The sequence below is a fragment of the Oncorhynchus mykiss genome, chromosome 15, assembly GCF_013265735.2.
Source record: "Oncorhynchus mykiss isolate Arlee chromosome 15, USDA_OmykA_1.1, whole genome shotgun sequence".
Classification (NCBI taxonomy): Eukaryota; Metazoa; Chordata; class Actinopteri; order Salmoniformes; family Salmonidae; genus Oncorhynchus; species Oncorhynchus mykiss.
Window position 1 is genome coordinate 51,356,613 of NC_048579.1, and position 21,797 is coordinate 51,378,409.

At 45.4% G+C, this 21,797-nt stretch overlaps 1 protein-coding gene and 1 long non-coding RNA gene across 3 annotated transcripts in view; both read left to right on the forward strand.

Moving 5' to 3' along the window:
* atxn7l1 (ataxin 7-like 1) overlaps nucleotides 1–21,797 on the forward strand; it is a 31,219-nt gene that overhangs the window by 5,252 nt on the left and 4,170 nt on the right. Inside the window, exons 2-8 of one of the 2 annotated variants that reach the window (XM_036944565.1) lie at nucleotides 2,806–2,912; nucleotides 11,574–11,763; nucleotides 11,980–12,386; nucleotides 14,296–14,378; nucleotides 14,564–14,808; nucleotides 15,248–15,470; nucleotides 21,417–21,538. In XM_036944565.1, coding sequence (XP_036800460.1) covers nucleotides 2,897–2,912; nucleotides 11,574–11,763; nucleotides 11,980–12,386; nucleotides 14,296–14,378; nucleotides 14,564–14,808; nucleotides 15,248–15,470; nucleotides 21,417–21,538 — 1,286 coding nt within the window. In that variant the 5' untranslated portion in view covers nucleotides 2,806–2,896. The remainder of the gene's footprint in view (nucleotides 1–2,805; nucleotides 2,913–11,573; nucleotides 11,764–11,979; nucleotides 12,387–14,295; nucleotides 14,379–14,563; nucleotides 14,809–15,247; nucleotides 15,471–21,416; nucleotides 21,539–21,797) is intronic. The other variant, XM_036944564.1, reaches the window with a different exon arrangement.
* On the forward strand, nucleotides 7,400–9,701 carry LOC118938813. Its single transcript, XR_005036124.1, has 3 exons — nucleotides 7,400–8,325; nucleotides 8,371–8,486; nucleotides 8,532–9,701. It is a non-coding gene; the product is annotated as an uncharacterized LOC118938813 (long non-coding RNA).

Genomic DNA, 21,797 nt, shown 5'->3' on the forward strand with positions numbered 1-21,797 from the left:
GTTGTCTGGTGACTCTGCTCGTATGGTCCTGGATTAATTGAACTCCTTGCAGGCTCTGTCCTCTCAGCTTAGTTTTGTTTCCTGACTTTGATGTGTGGGCTTGGCACTCACTGCAGTGCAGTGAGTTGGCGAGGCAGCTAGTTGTTTGTGTGCTTGCTTTGGTTCCAGTGTGGGCAGCTGTTGTGTGTGGTGTTGAAGCAGCGGCAGTGATTGTGTGTGTGGTTTAGTGTAGTGCTGACTTGTGTAGAGTAGTTTAGTAATGTCCTGCGTTGTCTGTGTCACAATATGAAATGTATTGGCTGTTACAGAAGGGTTTGGCGCTTCACTCTCTCTCCTCTCTCTTTGTCTCTCTACTCTCTCTCCTCTCTCTTTGTCTCTCTACTCTCTCTCCTCTCTCTTTGTCTCTCTACTCTCTCTCCTCTCTCTTTGTCTCTCTCTCCTCTCCTCTCTCTGTGTCTCTCTCCTCTCTCTCTCCTCTCCTCTCTCTGTCTCTCTCCTCTCCTCTTTGTCTCTCTCTACTCTCTCTCTCTTCTCCTCTCTTTCTCTCTCTATTCTCTCTCTCTCCTCTCCTCTCTCTTTGTCTCTCTCCTCTCTCTTTGTCTCTCTACTCTCTCTCTACTCTCTCTCCTCTCTTTGTCTCTCTCTCTCCTCTCCTCTCTCTTTGTCTCTCTCTCTCTGGTGGGTGTCTTCCTCTAGTGCTGGCGGTGCGGATGTAAACAAACCCAGCTGAGCTCTGAGAAGCTGAGGCTGAGCTTCCTACTTCCTGTGGTTGCTAGCCTCACAGGGCTCTCACGCTAGCCACCGTTTCGCTCGCTTGGCAATGTCATGGCAACGGGCTTGAGGGACTAGGTAGTTGTTGCCCCTAACCACTGATACAGGGTCAGCTAGTTTTAAAAGCCCTTAATCATGTTTTTAAGGTTAGGATAGGGTATTTTGACCCTAGATCTATGTTAGGTGCCTTGCTATGTTGTTGTCTTAGGTCTCTCTTTATGTAGTGTTGTCTCTCTTGTTGTGATGTGTGTTTTGTCCTATATTTACATTGTATTTATTTATTTATTTATTTTAATCCCAGTCCCAGCAGGAGGCCTTTTTGTAGGCCGTCATTGTAAATAAGAATTTGTTCTTAACTGACTTGCCTAGTTAAATAAAGGTTAAATTAAAAAATTTAAAAATTAAATGTGGTAACTTGTACCTTGGAAGGGCAGAAGCACAAGACATAGACTTGGGTGCATTGTTATATGTACGCTAAACTACAGTTGTAAGTAACCAATCTGGATGGGCTGCTGTGTAACTACTGCTGCTACTACTACTACATATCTGAATGAGGTGGACTTTAATCCTAGCTCCCAATACAGCTGCCCCCTCTGCTTTACCTTGCCTATTTACTCAACTGCCTGACGGACGCAGTTACACGCTCACACACACCTGGAACATACGCAAACGCTCACACACACCTGGAACATACGCACACACACACAAACACACGCACACCTGGAACATACACACACACACACCTGGAACAAACACACACACACACACACACCTGGAACATACACACACACACACACACACACACCTGGAACATACACACACACACACACACACACCTGGAACATACACACACACACACACACACACCTGGAACATACACACACACACACACACACCTGGAACATACACACACACACACACACACCTGGAACATACACACACACACACACACACACACACACCTGGAACATACACACACACACACACACACACACCTGGAACATACACACACACACACACACACACACCTGGAACATACACACACACACACACACACACCTGGAACATACACACACACACACACACACCTGGAACATACACACACACACACACACACACCTGGAACATACACACACACACACACACACACACCTGGAACATACACACACACACATGGAACATACACACACACACACACCTGGAACACACACACACACACACCTGGAACATACACACACACACACACACCTGGAACATACACACACACACACACCTGGAACATACACACACACCCACACCTGGAACACACACATACACACACACACACACACACACACCTGGAACATACACACACACACACCTGGAACATACACACCTGGAACATACACACACCTGGAACATACGCACGCACACACACACACACACACACAGAGGCCTTGACGCCTGCTTAATCTGTGTGCTCAGTCATCCGTATTGTTCTAACGAGCTGTTGGTATTTCAGCACTCATTGGCAGGGTAAGGCAATCTCCTTGTCATTCCCACAGACTGTCATCTTATTGGCTCCTCACACTGTCAGTCACTAAACTGTGACCAATGAGACAGATTCTGTGGAGTGGGTGATACAGCCTGTCAGACAGTAGTTGGCTGAGGACAGTTGGCAGGATGGCTGTGTTGCCGGGGCCAAGTCTATTTAGGAAATTGCCAGGGCAGAACAAAGATGTTGATTCCAAAATGAATAATCACGAAGAGTTTTATTTGCCGACAGTGTTATAATGCATTATTGTATCCCCACTGCACAGTTCACAAGCTTTCCACAAATTTTAATTTTAAGTCTGCATGAGTAGTAGATCTACAACAAGCATTTAATGAGGTGTGTGCGCGAGAGAGCACGTGTGGTGTGTGTGGTGTGTGTGTGTGTGTGTGTGTGAGAACGTTTGTGGTGGGTGGGTGTGTGGGAGGACGTGTGTTTGTGTGTGGTTGGGAGCGCCCGTGTGGCTGTGTTGTGTTTTTGACATGTCCCTCTGTCCTGATTAGGTGTCTGGGGAGTAGAGTCCCAGTGAGGCAGAGAGAGTAAAGGACCTCCCCACCCTCCTCCTCCTCCTCCTCACCCTCCCCTCCCAAAGACATGCATAGCCAGAACCGTAAGTCTCCCTTCCTTCCTTCCTTCCTTCCTTCCTTCCTTCCTTCCTTCCTTCCTTCCTTCCTTCCTTCCTTCCTTCCTTCCTTCCTTCCTTCCTTCTCTCTCCTCTCTCTGTCTCTCTCCAATGCACTCTACTGCAATGTGGATCCCAGCGTTTCAGACAAACCTTTTCACTTGGTGGCACTAGCTCATGATTCGGTCGCACCCATAAAAAAAAAACGTTGTCACGCAATATACAGTTGTGGCCAAAAGTTTTGAGATTAACACCAATATTAATTTTCACAAAGTCTGCTGCCTCAGTTTGTATGATGGCAATTTGCATATACAGTGGGGCAAAAAAGTATTTAGTCAGCCACCAATTGTGCAAGTTCTCCCACTTAAAAAGATGAGCGAGACCTGTAATTTTCATCATAGGTACACTTCAACTATGACAGACAAAATTAGAAAAAAAAACAAGTATTTGGTCACCTACAAACAAGCAAGATTTCTGGCTCTCACAGACCTGTAACTTCTTCTTTAAGAGGCTCCTCTGTCCTCCACTCGTTACCTGTATTAATGGCACCTGTTTGAACTTGTTATCAGTATAAAAGACACCTGTCCACAACCTCAAACAGTCACAATCAAAACTCCACTATGGCCAAGACCAAAGAGTTGTCAAAGGACACCAGAAACAAAATTGTAGACCTGCACCAGGCTGGGAAGACTGAATCTGCATTAGATAAGCAGCTTGGTTTGAAGGAATCAACTGTGGGAGAAATTATTAGGAAAAGGAAGACATACAAGACCACTGATAATCTCCCTCGATCTGGGGCTCCACGCAAGACCTCACCCCTTGGGGTTAAAATGATCACAAGAACGGTTAGCAAAAATCCCAGAACCACACGGGGGGGACCTAGTGAATGACCTGCAGAGAGCTGGGACCAAAGTAACAAAGCCTACCATCAGTAACACACTACGCCGCCAGGGACTCAAATCCTGCAGTGCCAGACCTGTCCCCCTGCTTAAGCCAGTACATGTCCAGGCCCGTCTGAATTTTGCTAGAGTGCATTTGGATGATCCAGAAGAAGATTGGGAGAATGTCATATGGTCAGATTAAACCAAAATATAACTTTTTGGTTAAAAACTCAACTTGTCGTGTTTGGAGGACAAAGAATGCTGAGTTGCATCCAAAGAACACCATACCTAGTGTGAAGCATGGGGGTGGAAACATCATGCTTTGGGGATGTTTTTCTGCAAATGGACCAGGACGACTGATCCGTGTAAAGGAAAGAATGAATGGGGCCATGTATCGTGAGATTTTGAGTGAAAACCTCCTTCCATCAGCAAGGGCATTGAAGATGAAACGTGGCTGGGTCTTTCAGCATGACAATGATCCCAAACACATCGCCCAGGCAACGAAGGAGTGGCTTCGTAAGAAGCATTTCAAGGTCCTGGAGTGGCCTAGCCAGTCTCCAGATCTCAACCCCATAGAAAATCTTTGGAGGGAGTTGAAAGTCCGTGTTGCCCAGCAACAGCCCCAAAACATCACTGCTCTAGAGGAGATCTGCATGGAGGAATGGGCCAAAGTACCAGCAACAGTGTGTGAAAACGTGTTTGTGTGTGTGTTTGACCTCTGTCATTGCCAACAAAGGGTATATAACAAAGTATTGAGATCAACTTTTGTTATTGACCAAATACTTATTTTTCCACCATAATTTGCAAATAAATTCATTAAAAATCCTACAATGTGATTTTCTGGATTTCTTTTCCTCATTTTGTCTGTCATAGAGGCCTTTGACAGGCCTCTCATCTTTTTAAGTGGTAGAACTTGCACAATTGGTGGCTGACTAAATACTTATTTGCCCCACTGTACTCCAGAATGTTATGACGAGTGATCAGATGAATTGCAATTAATTTGAAAGTCCCTCTTTCCCGTGAAATTAATGCAATTATTACTGCCAGTATGAATGCACCGAAATCAACCATTAATCGGATCATCAAGAACTTCAAGGAGAGTGGTTCAATTGTTGTGAAGAAGGCTTCAGGGCGCCCAAGAAAGTCCAGCAAGCGCCAGGACCGTCTCCTAAAGTTGATTCAGCTGCGGGATCGGGGCACCACCAGTACAGAGCTTGCTCAGGAAGGACAGCAGGTAGGTGTGAGTGCATCTGCACGCACAGTGAGGCGAAGACTTTTGGAGGATGGCCTGGTGTCAAGAAGGGCAGCAAAGAAGCCACTTCTCTCCAGGAAAAACATCAGGGATAGACTGATATTCTGCAGAAGGTACAGGGATTGGACTGCTGAGGACTGTCATTTTCTCTGATGAATCCCCTTTCCGATTGTTTGTGACATTCGGAAAAAAGCTTGTCTGGAGAAGACAAGGTGAACGCTACCATCAGTCCTGTGTCATGCCAACAGTAAAGCATCCTGAGACCATTCATGCGTGGGGTTGCTTCTCAGCCAACGGAGTGGGCTCACTCACAATTTTGCCTAAGAACACAGCCATGAATAAAGAACGGTACCAACACATCCTCCGAGAGCAACTTCTCCCAACCATCCAGGAAAAGTTTTGTGACAAACAATGCCTTTTCCAGCATGACGGAGCACCTTGCCATAAGGCAAAAGTGATAACTAAGTGGCTCGGGGAACAAAACATCAATATTTTTGGTCCATGGCCAGGAAACTCCCCAGACCTTAATCCCATTGAGAACTTGTGGTCAATCCTCAAGAGGCGGGTGGACAAACAAAACCCCACAAATTCTGACAAACTCCAAGCAAACTCCAAGGATGTGGCCCAGAAGTTAATTGACAGCATGCCAGGGCAGATTGCAGAGGTCTTGAAAAAAAAGGGTCAACACTGCAAATATTGACTCTTTGCATCAACTTCATGTAATTGTCAATAAAAGCATTTGACACGTATGAAATACTTCTAATTATACTTCAGTATTCCATAGTAACATCTGACAAAAATATCTAAAGACACTGAAGCAGCAAACTTTGTGGAAATTAATATTTGTGTCATTCTCAAAACGTTTGGCCACGACTACAGTACCGGTCTAAAGTTTGGACACCTACTCATTCCAGTGGTTTTCTTTATTTGTACTATTTTCTACATTGTAGAATAATAGTGAAGACAACAAAACAATATAATAACACATATGGAAAAAAGCTGTTAAACAAATCAAAATATATTTTATATTTGAGATTCTTCCAAGTATCCACCCTTTGCCTTGATGACAGCTTTGCACACTCTTGGCATTCTCTCAACCAGCTTCATGAGGTAGTCACCTGGAATGCATTTCAATTAACAGGTATGCCATGTTAAAAGTGAATTTGTGGTATTTCTTTCCTTAACGCTTTTGAGCCAATCAGCTGTGTTATTACAAGGTAGTGGTGGTATACAGAAGCTAACCCTATTTGGCAAAAGATCAAGTCCATATTATGGGAACAGCAGCTCAAATAAGCTAAGAGAAACAACAGTCCATCATTATTTTAAGACATGAAGGTCAGTCAATACTAAAAATGTCAAGAACTTTGAAAGTTTCTTCAAGTGCAGTCACAAAAACCATCAAGCGCTATGATGAAACTGGCTCACATGAGGACCTCCACAGGAAAGGAAGCCCCAGAGTTACCTCTGTGGCAAAGGATAAGTTCATTAGATTTACCAGCTTCGGAAATTGCACCCCAAATAAAGGCTTCAGAGTTCAAGTAACAGACACATCTCAACATCAACTGTTCAGAGGACACTACGTGAATCAGGCCTTCATGGTCGAATTGCTGCAAATAAACCACTACTAAAGGACACCAATAATAAGAAGAGGCTTGCTTGGGCCAAGAAATTTGAGCAATGGACATTGGACTGGTGGAAATCTGTCCTTTTGGTCTGATGAGTCCAAATTTGAAATTTTGGGTTAATATTGCCATGTCTTTGAGATTCAGAGTTGGTGAACGGATGATCTCTGCATGTGTGGTTCCTACCGTGAAGCATAGAGGAGGAGGTGTCGTGGTGCTTTGCTGGTGACACTGTCCGTGATTTATTTAGAATTTAAGGCACACTTAACCAGCATGGCTTCCACAGTATTCTGCAGCGATACGCCATCCCATCTGGTTTACGCTTAGTGGGACTATCATTTGTTTTTCAACAGGACAATGACACAACACACCTCCAGGCTGTGTAAGGGCTATTCGACCAAGAACGAGAGGGATTGAGTGCTGCATCAGATGACCTGGCCTCCGCAATCCCCCGACCTCAACCCAATTTAGATGGTTTTGGATGAGTTGGACGGCAGAGTGAATGAAAAGCAGCCAACAAGTGCTCAGCATAGGTGAAGCTGGTTTTGAGAGTGCCAAGAGTGTGCAAAGCTGTCACGGCAAAGGTTGACTACTTTGAATAAAATAAAATATATTGTTTAAAACTTTTTGTTGTTGTTGGTTTGTACATGATTCCATATGTGTTATTTCATAGTGTTGATGCCTTTACTATTATTCTACAATGTAGAAAATAGTAAAAAACTAAGAAAAACCCTTGAATGAGTAGGTGTCTAAACCTTTGACTGGTGCTGTATATTTCTATAGTAATTGAATCATGTAATTCCCAGTGCTTTATTAATACATGTAATAGGTTACTACTATTCAAGAAATCAGCTGTTTCATTCAACATGTCCAAGCAGGAATGCATGATTCAAGATATTTTGATGTGCAACCTAATCTAGTGATTGTCATGGATTTTGGGTTGACAATTAGGATATTGTTATATTTTACTGGCAAAATAGGGCTCCAGATGTTATTTTTCATTTTATGGAGATGAATTTGTCTACATCTTTATAGGCATTAGGGGACAGTTAGAAAATGACTGGGGGGTGGGGGTAATATTGATATTTTCCAAACGCTGCGAAACAACATGTTTCATTGCCCATGATGAGGCTTTTTATCAGCGTAATTGACCTCACAATAAGCCCGTGTCGAGTAACTTACATGACAGCTTTGTGGTGCTGTAATGAGAAGCTGCAGCCGCTGTGCAATCAATCAGGAGGTGGAAAGCACATGGTGCTGTAATGAGAAGCTGCAGCCGCTGTGCAATCAATCAGGAGGTGGAAAGCACATGGTGCTGTAATGAGAAGCTGCAGCCGCTGTGCAATCAATCAGGAGGTGGAAAGCACATGGTGCTGTAATGAGAAGCTGCAGCCGCTGTGCAATCAATCAGGAGGTGGAAAGCACATGGTGCTGTAATGAGAAGCTGCAGCCGCTGTGCAATCAATCAGGAGGTGGAAAGCACATGGTGCTGTAATGAGAAGCTGCAGCCGCTGTGCAATCAATCAGGAGGAGGAAAGCACATGGTGCTGTAATGAGAAGCTGCAGCCGCTGTGCAATCAATCAGGAGGAGGAAAGCACATGGTGCTGTAATGAGAAGCTGCAGCCGCTGTGCAATCAATCGGGAGGTGGAAAGCACATGGTGCTGCAGCCGCTGTGCAATCAATCAGGAGGTGGAAAGCACATGGTGCTGTAATGAGAAGCTGCAGCCGCTGTGCAATCAATCGGGAGGTGGAAAGCACATGGTGCTGTAATGAGAAGCTGCAGCCGCTGTGCAATCAATCGGGAGGTGGAAAGCACATGGTGCTGCAGCCGCTGTGCAATCAATCAGGAGGTGGAAAGCACATGGTGCTGTAATGAGAAGCTGCAGCCGCTGTGCAATCAATCGGGAGGTGGAAAGCACATGGTGCTGTAATGAGAAGCTGCAGCCGCTGTGCAATCAATCGGGAGGTGGAAAGCACATGGTGCTGAAAGTACGCTAATTTGAGTAATTATACAAATAAAAAAACATTTCACTAATTAGCTAACAGCGAAGGCTGTGTGTTGGAGCCTATTTCTTCCTATTTAAGAAATAAGAGGTAGGCCTACCTGTTTGGCCGACAATTATACGCTATGTTTAGATTTGTCGGACAATTCCTTCAATTGTGTCACCACTCCTTAAATACCTCTGTGTCCGTGAAGGGCTTTGTATGTTAAAACCATTAAGGGGGCAGGTCTATGTGAGGGTATACCATAGCCTACTTTGTTAAAGAATATTGCAAAAAGCCTACCCCTTTGTCAGTTTAAGATTTTGAAGAAGTCAAAACTGATCTTTAAACAGCGCTTTCCTCTGATGCTAGACACGAGCCACAAAATGCACGAGAAAGACGAGACTCTTGCGTATGGGAATATCTTCCGTTTGCCTCTGATATTCAGAGGCTGAGCTACGAATTTCTATAGCCTCAAAGTCAAAAAATGTACTTTGCTAGGGAGGTAATCGAGTAGGCCTACAATGTGTAACTCTTGCTATCAATTGAGCTATTCACTTTTTGTAAAAGAGAAGGAGTTTAAACCCAGGCAGCTTTTAAGGATGCACTTGTAACTAGGGTTGGGCGATATTATGATAGTATCGTCTATCGAGGATGATCGACAGCCATTGTCGATGGTGACGATGACATGATGTGACAGACGATGCCTAACCTATTTCAACTTGACTGGCCGTTTTAAATAGAGAAGCGGAGTCCGGTGGTGAAGGGCAGTGTGTAGGTGACATTCGGAGGAAACTGTCTATATTCCTATTTGCTGTAGCCTATTTCAATTAATACCTTATATTTACAGAATGCAAGAGAACAATGAAGACATGGCCTAGTTTCACCAAGCGGCGCTAAATGTCCAGTCAGAAAATGTTTGCTCTCTCTCTATCTCTCTATCTCTCTCTCAAAAATAGTGGATGATTTCTCCCACCTTGACAACCATTTTTAGGTCTTGCCATAGATTTTCAAGCATATTTAAGTCAAAACTGTAACTCAGCCACTCAGGACCTTTCACTGTTTCTTAGTAAGCAACTCCAGTGTAGATTTGGCCTTGTGATTTAGGTTATTGTCCTGCTGAAAGGTTAATTCGTCTCCCAATGTCTGGTGGAAAGCAGACTGAACCAGGTTTTCCTCTAGGATTTTGCCTGTGCTTAGCTCCATTCCGTTTATAATTTTTTTTTATCATGAAAAACATCTCGCTCCTTAATGATTACAAGCATAACCATAACATTATGCAGCCACCGCTGTGCTTGAAAAAATGGTGAGTAATGTGATTTTCCCCAAACATAACTTTGTATTCAGGACAAAAAGTGAATCGCTTTGCCATATGTTTTGCAGTATTACTTTAGTGCCTTGTTGCGAAGAGGATGCATATTTTGGAATATTTGTATTCTGTACAGACTTCCTTATTTTCACTCTGTCATTTAGGTTAGTATTGTGGAGGAACTACAATGTTGTTGATCCATCCTCAGTTTTGTCCTATCACAGCTATTCGACTCTAACTTTTAAAGTCGCCATTGGCCTCATGGTGAAATCCCTGAGTGGTTTCCTTCCTCTCCGGCAACTGATTTAGGAAAGACACCTGTATCTTTGAAGTGACTGGGTGTATTGATACCCCATCCAAAGTGTAATTTAAAAACTTCACCATCAACAAAGGGATATTTAATGTCTGCTTTTTAAAATGTTTGCCCATCTACCAATAGGTGCCCCTTTTTTTTGTCAGGCATTGGAAAATCTCCCTTGGTCTTGGGGGTTGAATCTGTGTTTGAAATTCACTGCTCGACTGAGGGACCTTGCAGATAATTGTATGTGCGTGGTACAGAGATGAGGTAGTCATTCAAAAATCATGTTAAACACTGTTATTGCACACAGTGAGTTCATGACAATTGTTATTATGTTTACTCCTGAACGTATTTAGTCTTGCCATAACAAAGGGTTAAATAATTATTGACTCAAGACATTTCAGCTTTTCACTTTTAATTCATTTGTAAACATTTTGCTAAACATTAGTCCACTTTGACATTATGGTGTGTAGGCCAGTGTCAATTTTTGTTACATTTAATCCATGTTAAATTCAGGCTGTAACACAAGAAAATGATATCTATATTAAAGCTGAGACTCTCCTCTCTTCAACATGGACAACAGTAGTTGCTTCTAAAGCTGTGTTGTTCCTGCAATTGGATTTTGAAATGCTTTACAATCGGTAAACACATGTATTTTCTCCTGGAGAGGAAAGTGGCTCATCACGTCATAGGTCCCAGTGAAACAGACTCTTACATGATAGGAATCATGAGTAGAATGTACTTTACTGTATAATGTACTTTACTGTTTGACCAAATAGTGCTTTTTTAGCTGCCCAACAAAAGAGGAAGGTTTGAGTGAGTGACTGTAGAATGTGCGACTCGCACCGATGCGACGACTAATGAAGCTCAACCTGTACAGTCAAATGGAGCCATGGATCACTAATGAAGCTCAACCTGTACAGTCAAATGGAGCCATGGATCACTAATGAAGCTCAACCTGTACAGTCAAATGGAGCCATGGATCACTAATGAAGCTCAACCTGTACAGTCAAATGGAGCCATGGATCACTAATGAAGCTCAACCTGTACAGTCAAATGGAGCCATGGATCACTAATGAAGCTCAACCTGTACAGTCAAATGGAGCCATGGATCACTTGCAAACATCACAGATCCATTGTGTGAATAACTGACTAGTCCGTGATATACAGCGTTAAGACGTTCTCATGATGCTGGGTGTTTACAAGATGTGTTCTCGCTGTGTATGTTCAGTCTGTATTTCTCCTGACCCTCTGTGTGTGTGTGTGTGTGTGTGTGTGTGTGTGTGTGTGTCTCTCTCTCAGAGCGCCGGCACGGCTCCCCATGTCCCTCCAGGGGTCCAGTGGCCTCTGTGAAGCCCAATGTGGCAGTGTCCCCCACCCCGGGTCCTACTCCCCCTCTGCCCTTCAGGGTCCCCAGAGACTACCCCCACTCCCGCTTCAACAAGGCCCCGCTCGCTGTCTACCCTCCCAAGGGTGTCCGCAGCAAGACATGGTGAGTACACACACTGGCCAAATCTTGTGAACATCCAGAATTTTCCTGCATTGAATTTCCTGCACTTAACCCTGTCATGGTTATTATTATTATTAATTATTATACATTTATTTGAAAAAATCCTGAACTTTCCACTCAATCAATTAGCACACCCCCCCTCTCTCTCATCCCTCTCTCTTGCTTTATCTGTCGCTCCATCCCTCTTTCTCTCTCCAGTGTGTCGTTGCCAGTAGTGAGTCTGGAGAAGATGCCATGTCTGGGCCGGGCAGAGAGCGGAACACATGTCAGAGTCCACTGCTTTTCTTCCTCCCCCTCCTGTTCCTCTCCCTCCTCCCTCAAACCCTCCCTGACCCCCCCAGCTCCCCTTAGGGGGTCTCAGGAAATGCTGGTGAACGGTCGTGGCCCCACCGCCCCTTGCTCCTCCACGCCCCCCTCGGTGGACCCCCGGCCCAGCCCGGCCCGCTCTCCCGTGGATAAACGGCCCTCTAGCCTCTCCCCCCTGGACCACCGCAGACCCTCCGCCTCCCACTCCCCCTCCCCTCGGACCCCTGCAACCCCTTCCCCCCTGGACAGGAAACAGCAGAATGGAACCAAGACCCCCAGGCCTCACAGGAGACTGTCAGGTGAGAACACAGTATCACCACAGATCTAGGATCAGTTTACCCTACTCCCAATCCTACCTTTTTAATCATTATCATGGTCCTGTGTGGCTCAGTTGGTGGAATGGTGCTTGCGACGCCAATGATCATGGGTTTGATTCCCGCTGGGGCCACCCACACGGAAATTGTATTAATGCATGATGTTAGTCGCTTTTTGGATAAAAGCGTCTGCTAAATGGCATACATTATATCTACAGTATTATAATCAGGGATCAAAACTGACCAGAGGTCAGCCAACTTCTTCCTCCTCCAAGGTGAATAGACACAACGACCGATGGAGAGAACATACAATGTATTAATGTACCTTTTTATCTGGTATGCAATGTGTATCAGCTTAAACTCTTCCACCAGGATTGTGCATATCTATCTAAGCACCATAAAAGGTCATGGTATAAATATGTTTCTAAGTGTAAAAGCCCTCCATATTCCTTATCTCCCCTAACCTTTGAAAGCTGCCCAGTCATGGGAGTGATGGGGCATGAACAGATTCATATGATGGGTTAGGAACTCGGCATGGGTGGGGGCTGTTTTGAAAGAAGAAAGACTGGAGGCTGTTGCTCAACACTAATCCTATGCACTGGGGCCTTGCTAATTCTACTGTGGAGGAGACTTCCCTCGTACCTCTCTCTCCAGCTCTCCTATGTCTTTGTTCTTCCGCCTCTTTCTCTCTCTTCCCCCTCTCTCTCTCTTCCTCTCGCCCCTCTTGTCTTTCTCCTTTCTTTCCTCTCTTCCTTTACTCCTCTCTCCCGTCTCTTGTCCCAGTCTCTCCTCTCTCTTTCTCTCTCTGTCTCTGTCTCCCTCTCTCTCTCATCTCCCTCTCTCTCTCATCTCTCTCTCTCTCTTTGTCTGTCTCTCTCTCTCTGTCTCTCTGTCTCTCTCTCTCTGTCTCTCTCTCTCTCTCTCTCTCTCTGTCTCCCTCTCTCTGTCTCTCTCTCTCTGTCTCTGTCTCTCTCTCTCTCTCTGTCTCTGTCTCTCTGTCTCTCTGTCTCTCTCTCTCTCTCTCTCTCTGTCTCTGTCTCTCTGTCTCTCTCTCTCTCTCTCTCTCTCTGTCTCTCTCTCTCTCTGTCTCCTTCTCTCTCTCTCTCTCTGTCTATCCCTCTCTCTGTCTCTCTCTCTCTCTGTCTCTCCCTCTCTCTCTCTCTGTCTCCCTCTGTCTGTCTCCCTCTCTCTCTCTCTGTCTCCCTCTCTCTGTCTCTGTCTCTCTGTCTCTCTGTCTCCCTCTCTCTGTATCTCTGTCTCTCTCTGTCTCTCTCTCTGTCTCTCTCTCTGTCTCTCTGTATGTTGTTGTCTCTGTTCTGTGCGTCCCTCTGACTCTATGATTTAGAAGTAAGTGTAATTCATGAGCTACTGCTGCCAAGGCGTCTGCTCCTTAAAAACCTTCCCACCGCTTGGGACTCCCAACTGGCCTCATCTACTCTCATCTCCTAAACACATACTCCTGAGTGAGAGACACACACTTCTCATCTCCCACACAAGCGGTACCACACACACACACACACACGGACAGTTTTAATCTCCCGCATACACACACTCACACACATGAACATACACTCTCATCTCCCAAACACACACACACACTCCCAACCACTCCCATAACTCAGACTACCTAGCTAGATTATAGAGATTACATGTGGAAGATTACAGGGACAATTGAAGTGTTTAACTCAGGGGAAACTTCTCAGGAGAATTTGGGAAGTTTCAGTCGAACAACAGTCTACTGTAGGTCCTATAACACGACTTTGTAAGACACTTTCTCTCCTGTCATTCACAATATTTTGGCAAAAGATGACTTCGTGGTATTCCGGAAGACAAAATTCTGAAATCAGCCGTGATGACCTGGTTTGTTTTTTTTTTCTCCGCCTGGTGTTTACAGGGAGGGTGTTTGACCCGAACAAGCACTGTGGAGTCCAGGACCCGGAGAGCAAACGGTCCTGCACGCGATCACTCACCTGCAAGGTGAGACACACTGACCTCTAACCTCACTTCCCATTGGCTACACAGCTTATTCTGACCATCAGTTCGCATTACTTTATTTTCCTTGATACCAGGGAAAGCTACATTTGAAGTCTCATTTAAATGTGTTTTTATTGCCCTCTTATGCCCACTTCTCTTCGTTATTATATTGTGTGTGTGTGTTCCAGACTCACTCCCTGATCCACCGGCGGGCCGTCCCAGGCAGGCAGAAAGAGTTTGATATCCTCCTGGCAGAACACAAGGGCAGAGCGAAGGAGAAAGAGAAGGAGGGAGGGCAGAGGAGGGAGTCAAAGGGGGGCAGTCAGAGCAGCCCTGCCAATGACACTACCCCCTCCACCCTGCCCCCCCACTGCCACAATGGCAGAACCGTCTCCACTCTCAAACTGCGGCTGGCTAATGCACACATACCCAGGTAGGGGGCAGCACTGAGGCCAAAGTCAATGTATAGCTTCTATTCATTCAATGGAATCGTATACTTGTTATGGATATTTGTTCAATAAAGATGCTGTGTTTGCTTCTCAGGAACATTAGACCGAAGTTAGACCAAAGCATTTTGCTGCACCTGCTATAACGCCTGCAAATCTGTGTACGCAACCAATGAACTTTGATTTGATTCTTTTTTTGAATCACTCAGTTCAAACTCACACCACTAGGGGGTGATGTAAACTACTGTTGATAGCAGAATCCAGAATCCAAATGAATCCAAGTGAAACAAGGTGATTTTGACGCTTGTTCGTTTTGCAGGTCATGTTATTGTCAAGCTCTAAACATTTTCTACCTTTCACTTTTTCTCCTCTTTCTTTCTCTCTTTTTCTCTCTCTCTCTCTCTCTCTCTCCCCCTCTGTGTGCAGGGTACCAGGTGGTGGGGGCGCTGCTGTCCTATCCTCCACCCCCGTCCCTCCAGCCTCGACCCAGGACCCCCCAGCCCCTGTCTGGCAGAGGGCAGGAGAGGACAGGGACGGTCATTTGTCCAGTTATGAGGTCGACCCAGGAACACCGGAGGACCCTGACAGAGACATAGACGGAGACCGACCATCCTGCCACTACTCCCCTCACCACCCTCGACCACTGGGGGTATGTACCTTCAGTCTTTTAACAGACGCTCTTTTCCAGGGTCACTTACAGGAGAAATGTAGGTTAAATGCGTTGTCTACACAACATTTAACATTTTTTTTAAATGAAATCAACCCTACGCCCCTTCCCTAGAGCTAGGAAGATAAACAGAAAACTATCGACACGGACATTGCCGGTGCTCACCTGGCAACCTTGGTTAGCGCGCACTGCGCCCGGCCCGCCACGGGAGTCGCTGATGCGCGATGAGACAAGGACATCCCTACCGGCCAAGCCCTCCCTAACCCGGACGACGCTAGGCCAATTGTGCGTCTCCCCACGGACCTCCCGGTCGCGGCCGGTTACGACAGAGCCTGGGCGCGAACCCAGGGACTCTGATGGCACAGCTGGCGCTACAGTTTATTTTATTTTTTAAATTTTATTTCACCTTTATTTAACTAGGCAAGTGACGGCCAACCCTGGCCAAACCCAGACGATGCTGGACCAATTTTGCGCCGCCCTATGTGACTCCCAATCATGGCCGGTTGTGATACAGCCTGGATTGGAACCAGGGACTGTAGTGACGCCTCTTGCACTGGGATGCAGTGCCTTAGACCACTGTGCCACTCAGGTGACATGGCAATAGCTCCTCAGTCATTACTAAGGCATAGCCCTATAGTATTATCATCAGGCATGCCGGCTGAGGTTTCCACAATATTGCTTACACAATCAAATCTCTACAGTGTGTGTGTGTGCAGGGGGGGGGGGGGTAGACCTGTGTGTTATGGACATGAAGCCATATCACAATAAATTGACCCATTTTGCTCGATAACGATAAGTACACAGTCACTTTCCATTAGCGGCAGGGATCTCGACTTTGCCAGTGCCAGGACCGACATGAAAGTTAGCTACAATGTTTCATCTAACATGTTCAGTGAATGCATGAGGGGTATTTTGATGTGCAACCTGTCAAAATAGGATCCAGAAAGATCAGATTTCTTTGTGGATTTTTATAGATTCTTTTGCCTGCATCTTTTTTTTTGGTGCATATTGCCCTCGTTAATATGACACATAATTCACCACCTGAGGAGGTAAGAACTCAAAGCACATATTGCTAACCCTAAATATATGACATTGTTGCTAGATGGCCATGTAATTGACCTAACAGTAAATGTAATGCCTCAACAAAAACTTTCCATTGGCAGGCATCAATAGACGACTTGATGTATTGACTGCAAACGGCACGATCCGTCGGCGCATCATCTCAATCACATACTCTGTCTGTAAAGTGCTGTTTCCTCAATATTGAGAGCTGAGGAACAAATATGCTCACATAAAGCTGAGAATGTCCTATTTTTTTTTAACAGCAAAATATGTTTTTAAAAACGTTGTTTTCCCCAAAAATGACATTTTGAAATGTTGATCAGTGGCTGTATGCCTGCGCTTATCAGAATGCACCTGTCCATTCACTTGGTGGGGAAAGGGAGTGAGACCGAGTAGAGAAACAGGGACCAGGAAGAGACTGTACTTTCATTGCAGAAAGCACGTTAACGGACATTACTGTAGACAAAATAATGCTTTTTTTTTGTTTCTACTGTGTTATTGACTTGTTAATTGTTTACTCCATGTGTAACTCTGTGTTGTCTGTTCACACTGCTATGCTTTATCTTGGCCAGGTGGCAGTTGTAAATGACAGCTTGTTCTCAACTAGCCTACCTGGTTAAATGAAGGTGACATTTAAAAATGTAAAAAAGTAGGGGGTGTAACGATACTCATATTTGTACAGAACTGTTCGGTACGGAGACCTCAGTTCGGTCCGCACTGTGAACACGAATGAATACATACAAATATCACAAAATGTAAACACTAAACCTATAGGCTATCAAATCAAATTTTATTAGTCACATACACATGTTTAGCAGATGTTAATGCGAGTGTAGCGAAATGCTTGTGCTTCTAGTTCCGACCTTGCAGTAATATCTAACAAGTAATCTAACAATTCCCCAACAACTACCTTATACACAGTGTAAAGGAATGAATAAGAATATGTACATAAATATATATGGATGAGCGATGGCCGAACGGCATAGGCAAGATGCAGTAGATGGTATAGAGTACAGTATATACATATGAGTAGTGTAGGATATGTAAACATTATATAAAGTGGCATAGTTTATAGTGACTAGTGATACATTTATTACATCCAATGTTTTATTATTAAAGTGGCTGGAGTTGAGTCAGTGTGTTGGCAGCAGACACTCAATGTTAGTGGTGGCTGTTTAACAGTCTGATGGCCTTGAGATAGAAGCTGTTTTTCAGTCTCTCGGTCCCAGCTTTGATGCACCTGTACTGACCTCGCCTTCTGGATGGTAGCGGGGTGAACAGGCAGTGGCTCGGGTGGTTGTTGTCCTTGATGATCTTTTTGGCCTTCCTGTGACATCGGGTGGTGTAGGTGTCCTGGAGAGCAGGTAGTTTTCCCCCGGTGATGCGTTGTGCAGACCTCACTACCCTCTGGAGAGCCTTACGGTTGTGGGCGGAGCAGTTGCCGTACCAGGCGGTGATACAGCCCGATGGGATGCTCTAGATTGTGCAATCTGTAAAAGTTTGAGTGTTTTTGGTGACGAGCTGAATTTCTTCAGCCTCCTGAGGTTGAAGAGGCGCTGTTGCGCCTTCTTCACGATGCTGTCTGTGTGGGTGGACCAATTCAGTTTGTCCGTGATGTGTACGCCGAGGAACTTAAAACTTTCCATCTTCTCCACTATTGTCCCGTTGATGTGGATAGGGGGGTGCTCCCTCTGCTGTTTCCTGAATTCCACGATAATCTCCTTTGTTTTGTTGATGTTGAGTGTGAGGTTATTTTCCTGACACCACACTCCGAGGGCCCTCACCTCCTCTCTGTTGGCCGTCTGGTCGTTGTTGGTAATGAAAATCTACCACTGTAGTGTTGTCCGCAAACTTGATGATTGAGTTGGAGGCGTGCATGGCCATGCAATCATGGGTGAACAAGGAGTACAGGAGAGGGCTGAGAATGCACCCTTGTGGGGCCCCAGTGTTGAGGATCAGCGGGGTGAAGATGTTGTTTCCTACCCTCACCACCTTGGGGCGGCCCGTCAGGAAGTCCAGGACCCAGTTGCACAGGGCGAGGTCGAGACCCACGGTCTCGAGCTTAATGACGAGTTTGGAGGGTACTATGGTGTTAAATGCTGAGTTGTAGTCGATGAACAGCATTCTTACATAGGTATTCCTCTTGTCCAGATGGGTTGGGGAAGGTTTTAATAGTTGCTGTGGGTACAACATCACCGATGCACTTGCTTATAAACTCGCTCACCGAATCAGCGTATTCATCAATGTTATTGTCCGACGCTATCCGGAACATATCCCAGTCCACGTGATCGAAGCAATCTTGACCCGTGGAATCAGATTGATCGGACCAGCGTTGAACAGACCTGAGCACAGGCATTTCCTGTTTTAGTTTCTGTCTATAGGCTGTGAGCAATAAAATGGAGTCGTGGTCAGATTTTCCAAAAGGAGGGCGGGGCGGGGCTTTCTATGCATTGCGGAAGTTAGAGTAACAATGGTCCAGGATTCTTTCTGCCCGGGTAGCGCATTCAATATGTTGATAAAATCTTGTTTTCAGATTAGCCTTGTTAAAATCCCCAGCACAATGAATGCAGCCTCAGGATATGTGGTTTCCAGTTTACATAGAGTCCAATGAAGTTCATTCAGGGCCATCGATGTGTCTGCTTGATGTGGCTGTGATTATAATCGAAGAGAATTCCCTTGGTAGATAATGCGGTTGACATTTGATTGTAAGGAATTCTAGGTCAGGTGAACAAAAGGACTTGAGTTCCTGTATGTTGTTATGATTACACCACGACTCGTTAATCATAAGGCATACACCCCTGCCCCTCTTCTTACCAGAAAGATGTTTGTTTCTGTCGGCGCGATGCGTGAAGAAACCAGGTGGCTGTACTGACTCCGATAGCGTGTCTCGAGTGAGCCATGTTTCCGTGAAACAAAGAACGTTACAATCTCTGATGTCTCTCTGGAAGGCAACCCTTGCTCGGATTTTGTCTACCTTGTTGTCAAGAGACTGGACGTTGGCGAGTAGTATACTCGGGAGCGGTGCGCGATGTGCCCGTCTACGGAGCCTGACCAGAAGACCGCTTCTCCTGCCCCTCCTGCGGCACCGTTGTTTTGGGTCACCTGCTGGGATCCGATCCATTGTCCTGGGTGGTGGTCCAAACAGAGGATCCGCTTCGGGAAAGTCGTATTCCTGGTCGTAATGTTGGTAAGTTGTCGTTGCTCTTATATCCAATAGTTCTTCCCGGCTGTATGTAATGAGACTTAAGATTTCCTGGGGTAACAGTGTAATAAATAATACATAAAAAAAACGGAATACTGCACAGATTCCTAAGAACGCGAAACGAAGCGACCATCTCTGTCGGCGCCGGAAGATATGATACGTACGCTGCGTTTACAGCCCTACAACCTCTTGAGTAAATCTTAACGGAAAAAAACAAAATGTCAGGCTATTCCGTTAAAACAAGCTATGCGCACGTTAAACAAAATTAAATTAATTTAATTGGGGCATTTGAAAGTGCTCTTTTCTGATGCGCACCTGGGAACTAGTTCTATGGTGGGGTCGATAAATCAGAATTGGACGATCCTCCATTCCTCCATTAAAAATCCCGTTTGGGATCATTTTAGCTTCCTAGTAGATTACAACAGCGATGGACATAGAGTTGTGGGTAAAACGTTAACAGTATGTCGCCGCGCTCAACGAGAACAGCTTGCAACACCTCAAATATGTTGACATCACCTCAGTATACCGCATGCAAGCAGCCCTTGGCAGCAGATTCTGACCTGACCAAGCGATAGGTAGGCTATGATTATATTTTTCGGTTTATAGCCACGGATATGTGCCTATTCTTGGTGGTTGAGAACAGAGGGTTTCAGCACCTCGTGATAGTGCTCGAGCCAGGCTACAAACTTCCCTCTTGCACCCATTTCAGCAAACAGGTAGCACCCGCTCTATATAAGCATAAAAAAGCCAAAGTGTTCAATGAATTGGCACTTACTTAAGTGTCATCACATCGCATTACCCCGGAGTGGGAGATGTACCGTGCTACAGAAACGCCCCCGTCACAAGTGCGTATCTGGCACTGAAGGATGCAGTGTCATGGTGCGTTCGTTACCAAGATGGAAGTGTGAATTTGCCACTCGAACGACCTTCCAACTGGTTATTACTAGTGGGAAACTTCTGAGCTCCCACTTCTCCCGCATACTGACCTTTGACGTCACCTACTAAGGAAATGACCCCTAACAGCATTTTCAGCAGTTCAATGCAGCAACGAAACATTGCTTTTTTAAATAAATAATCTATTCATGTGGATTTGGAACTGTATAATAGCTGTACTTTTAGTTTAGCCATTAGTCAATCTGCGTCTCTCAGTGAGTTCAAATCACATGATCGCATCCAACTGGTGATTTCCCACCTCCCACATGGTCACAAACGCAGCGTCAGAGTGGAAACTTGAGAGGCCCGACATAACAATCCTGTCACGACAGACAATGCCAGGAACATTGTGTGAATGCCAGGAACACTGTGTGAATGCCAGGAACACTGTGTGAATGCCAGGAACACTGTGTGAATTCCAGGAACACTGTGTGAATTCCAGGAACACTGTGTGAATTCCAGGAACACTGTGTGAATTCCAGGAACACTGTGTGAATTCCAGGAACACTGTGTGAATGCCAGGAACACTGTGTGAATGCCAGGAACACTGTGTGAATGCTGAACATTGTGAATGGCATTTAATCTTCCCGCTGTCCCGAAATCCGAACCGAACCATGACCCCTAAAAACCTCAATACATACCGAACCATGGGTTTGGTGAACCGTTACACCCCTTAGCTTGAAGCCATCCATACAGGCTGATTTGATCTCTTTTCTCCGACTGTGTTTCAGTGCTGTGCGTTCAACAGCAGGCTGATGGGGCGTGGTCACTATGTGTTTGACCGGCGGTGGGACAGGATGAGGCTGGCGTTACACTGCATGGTGGAGAAACATGTCAACGCTCAGATGTGGAGGTGAGGAAAGTGTGCGTCTGTTGTTGTACCAGTCTAAATGATTTGTCGGCCCGTTGTTCTGGGGCTCTGGGACAAACTCCAATGTATTTACATCCAGCTTAAGACTCTGAGATGTTCTATGGAGAAAGTGGGTTCAGCTGTCTAGGGAAGACATACAGAGACTCATAGACACTATTAATAGGTGTGGAATGGCAGATGTTACTATGACCTGGATCTGCTGAGGCTCTGGAATTGGACATCAGCTCATATTCTAGACAGA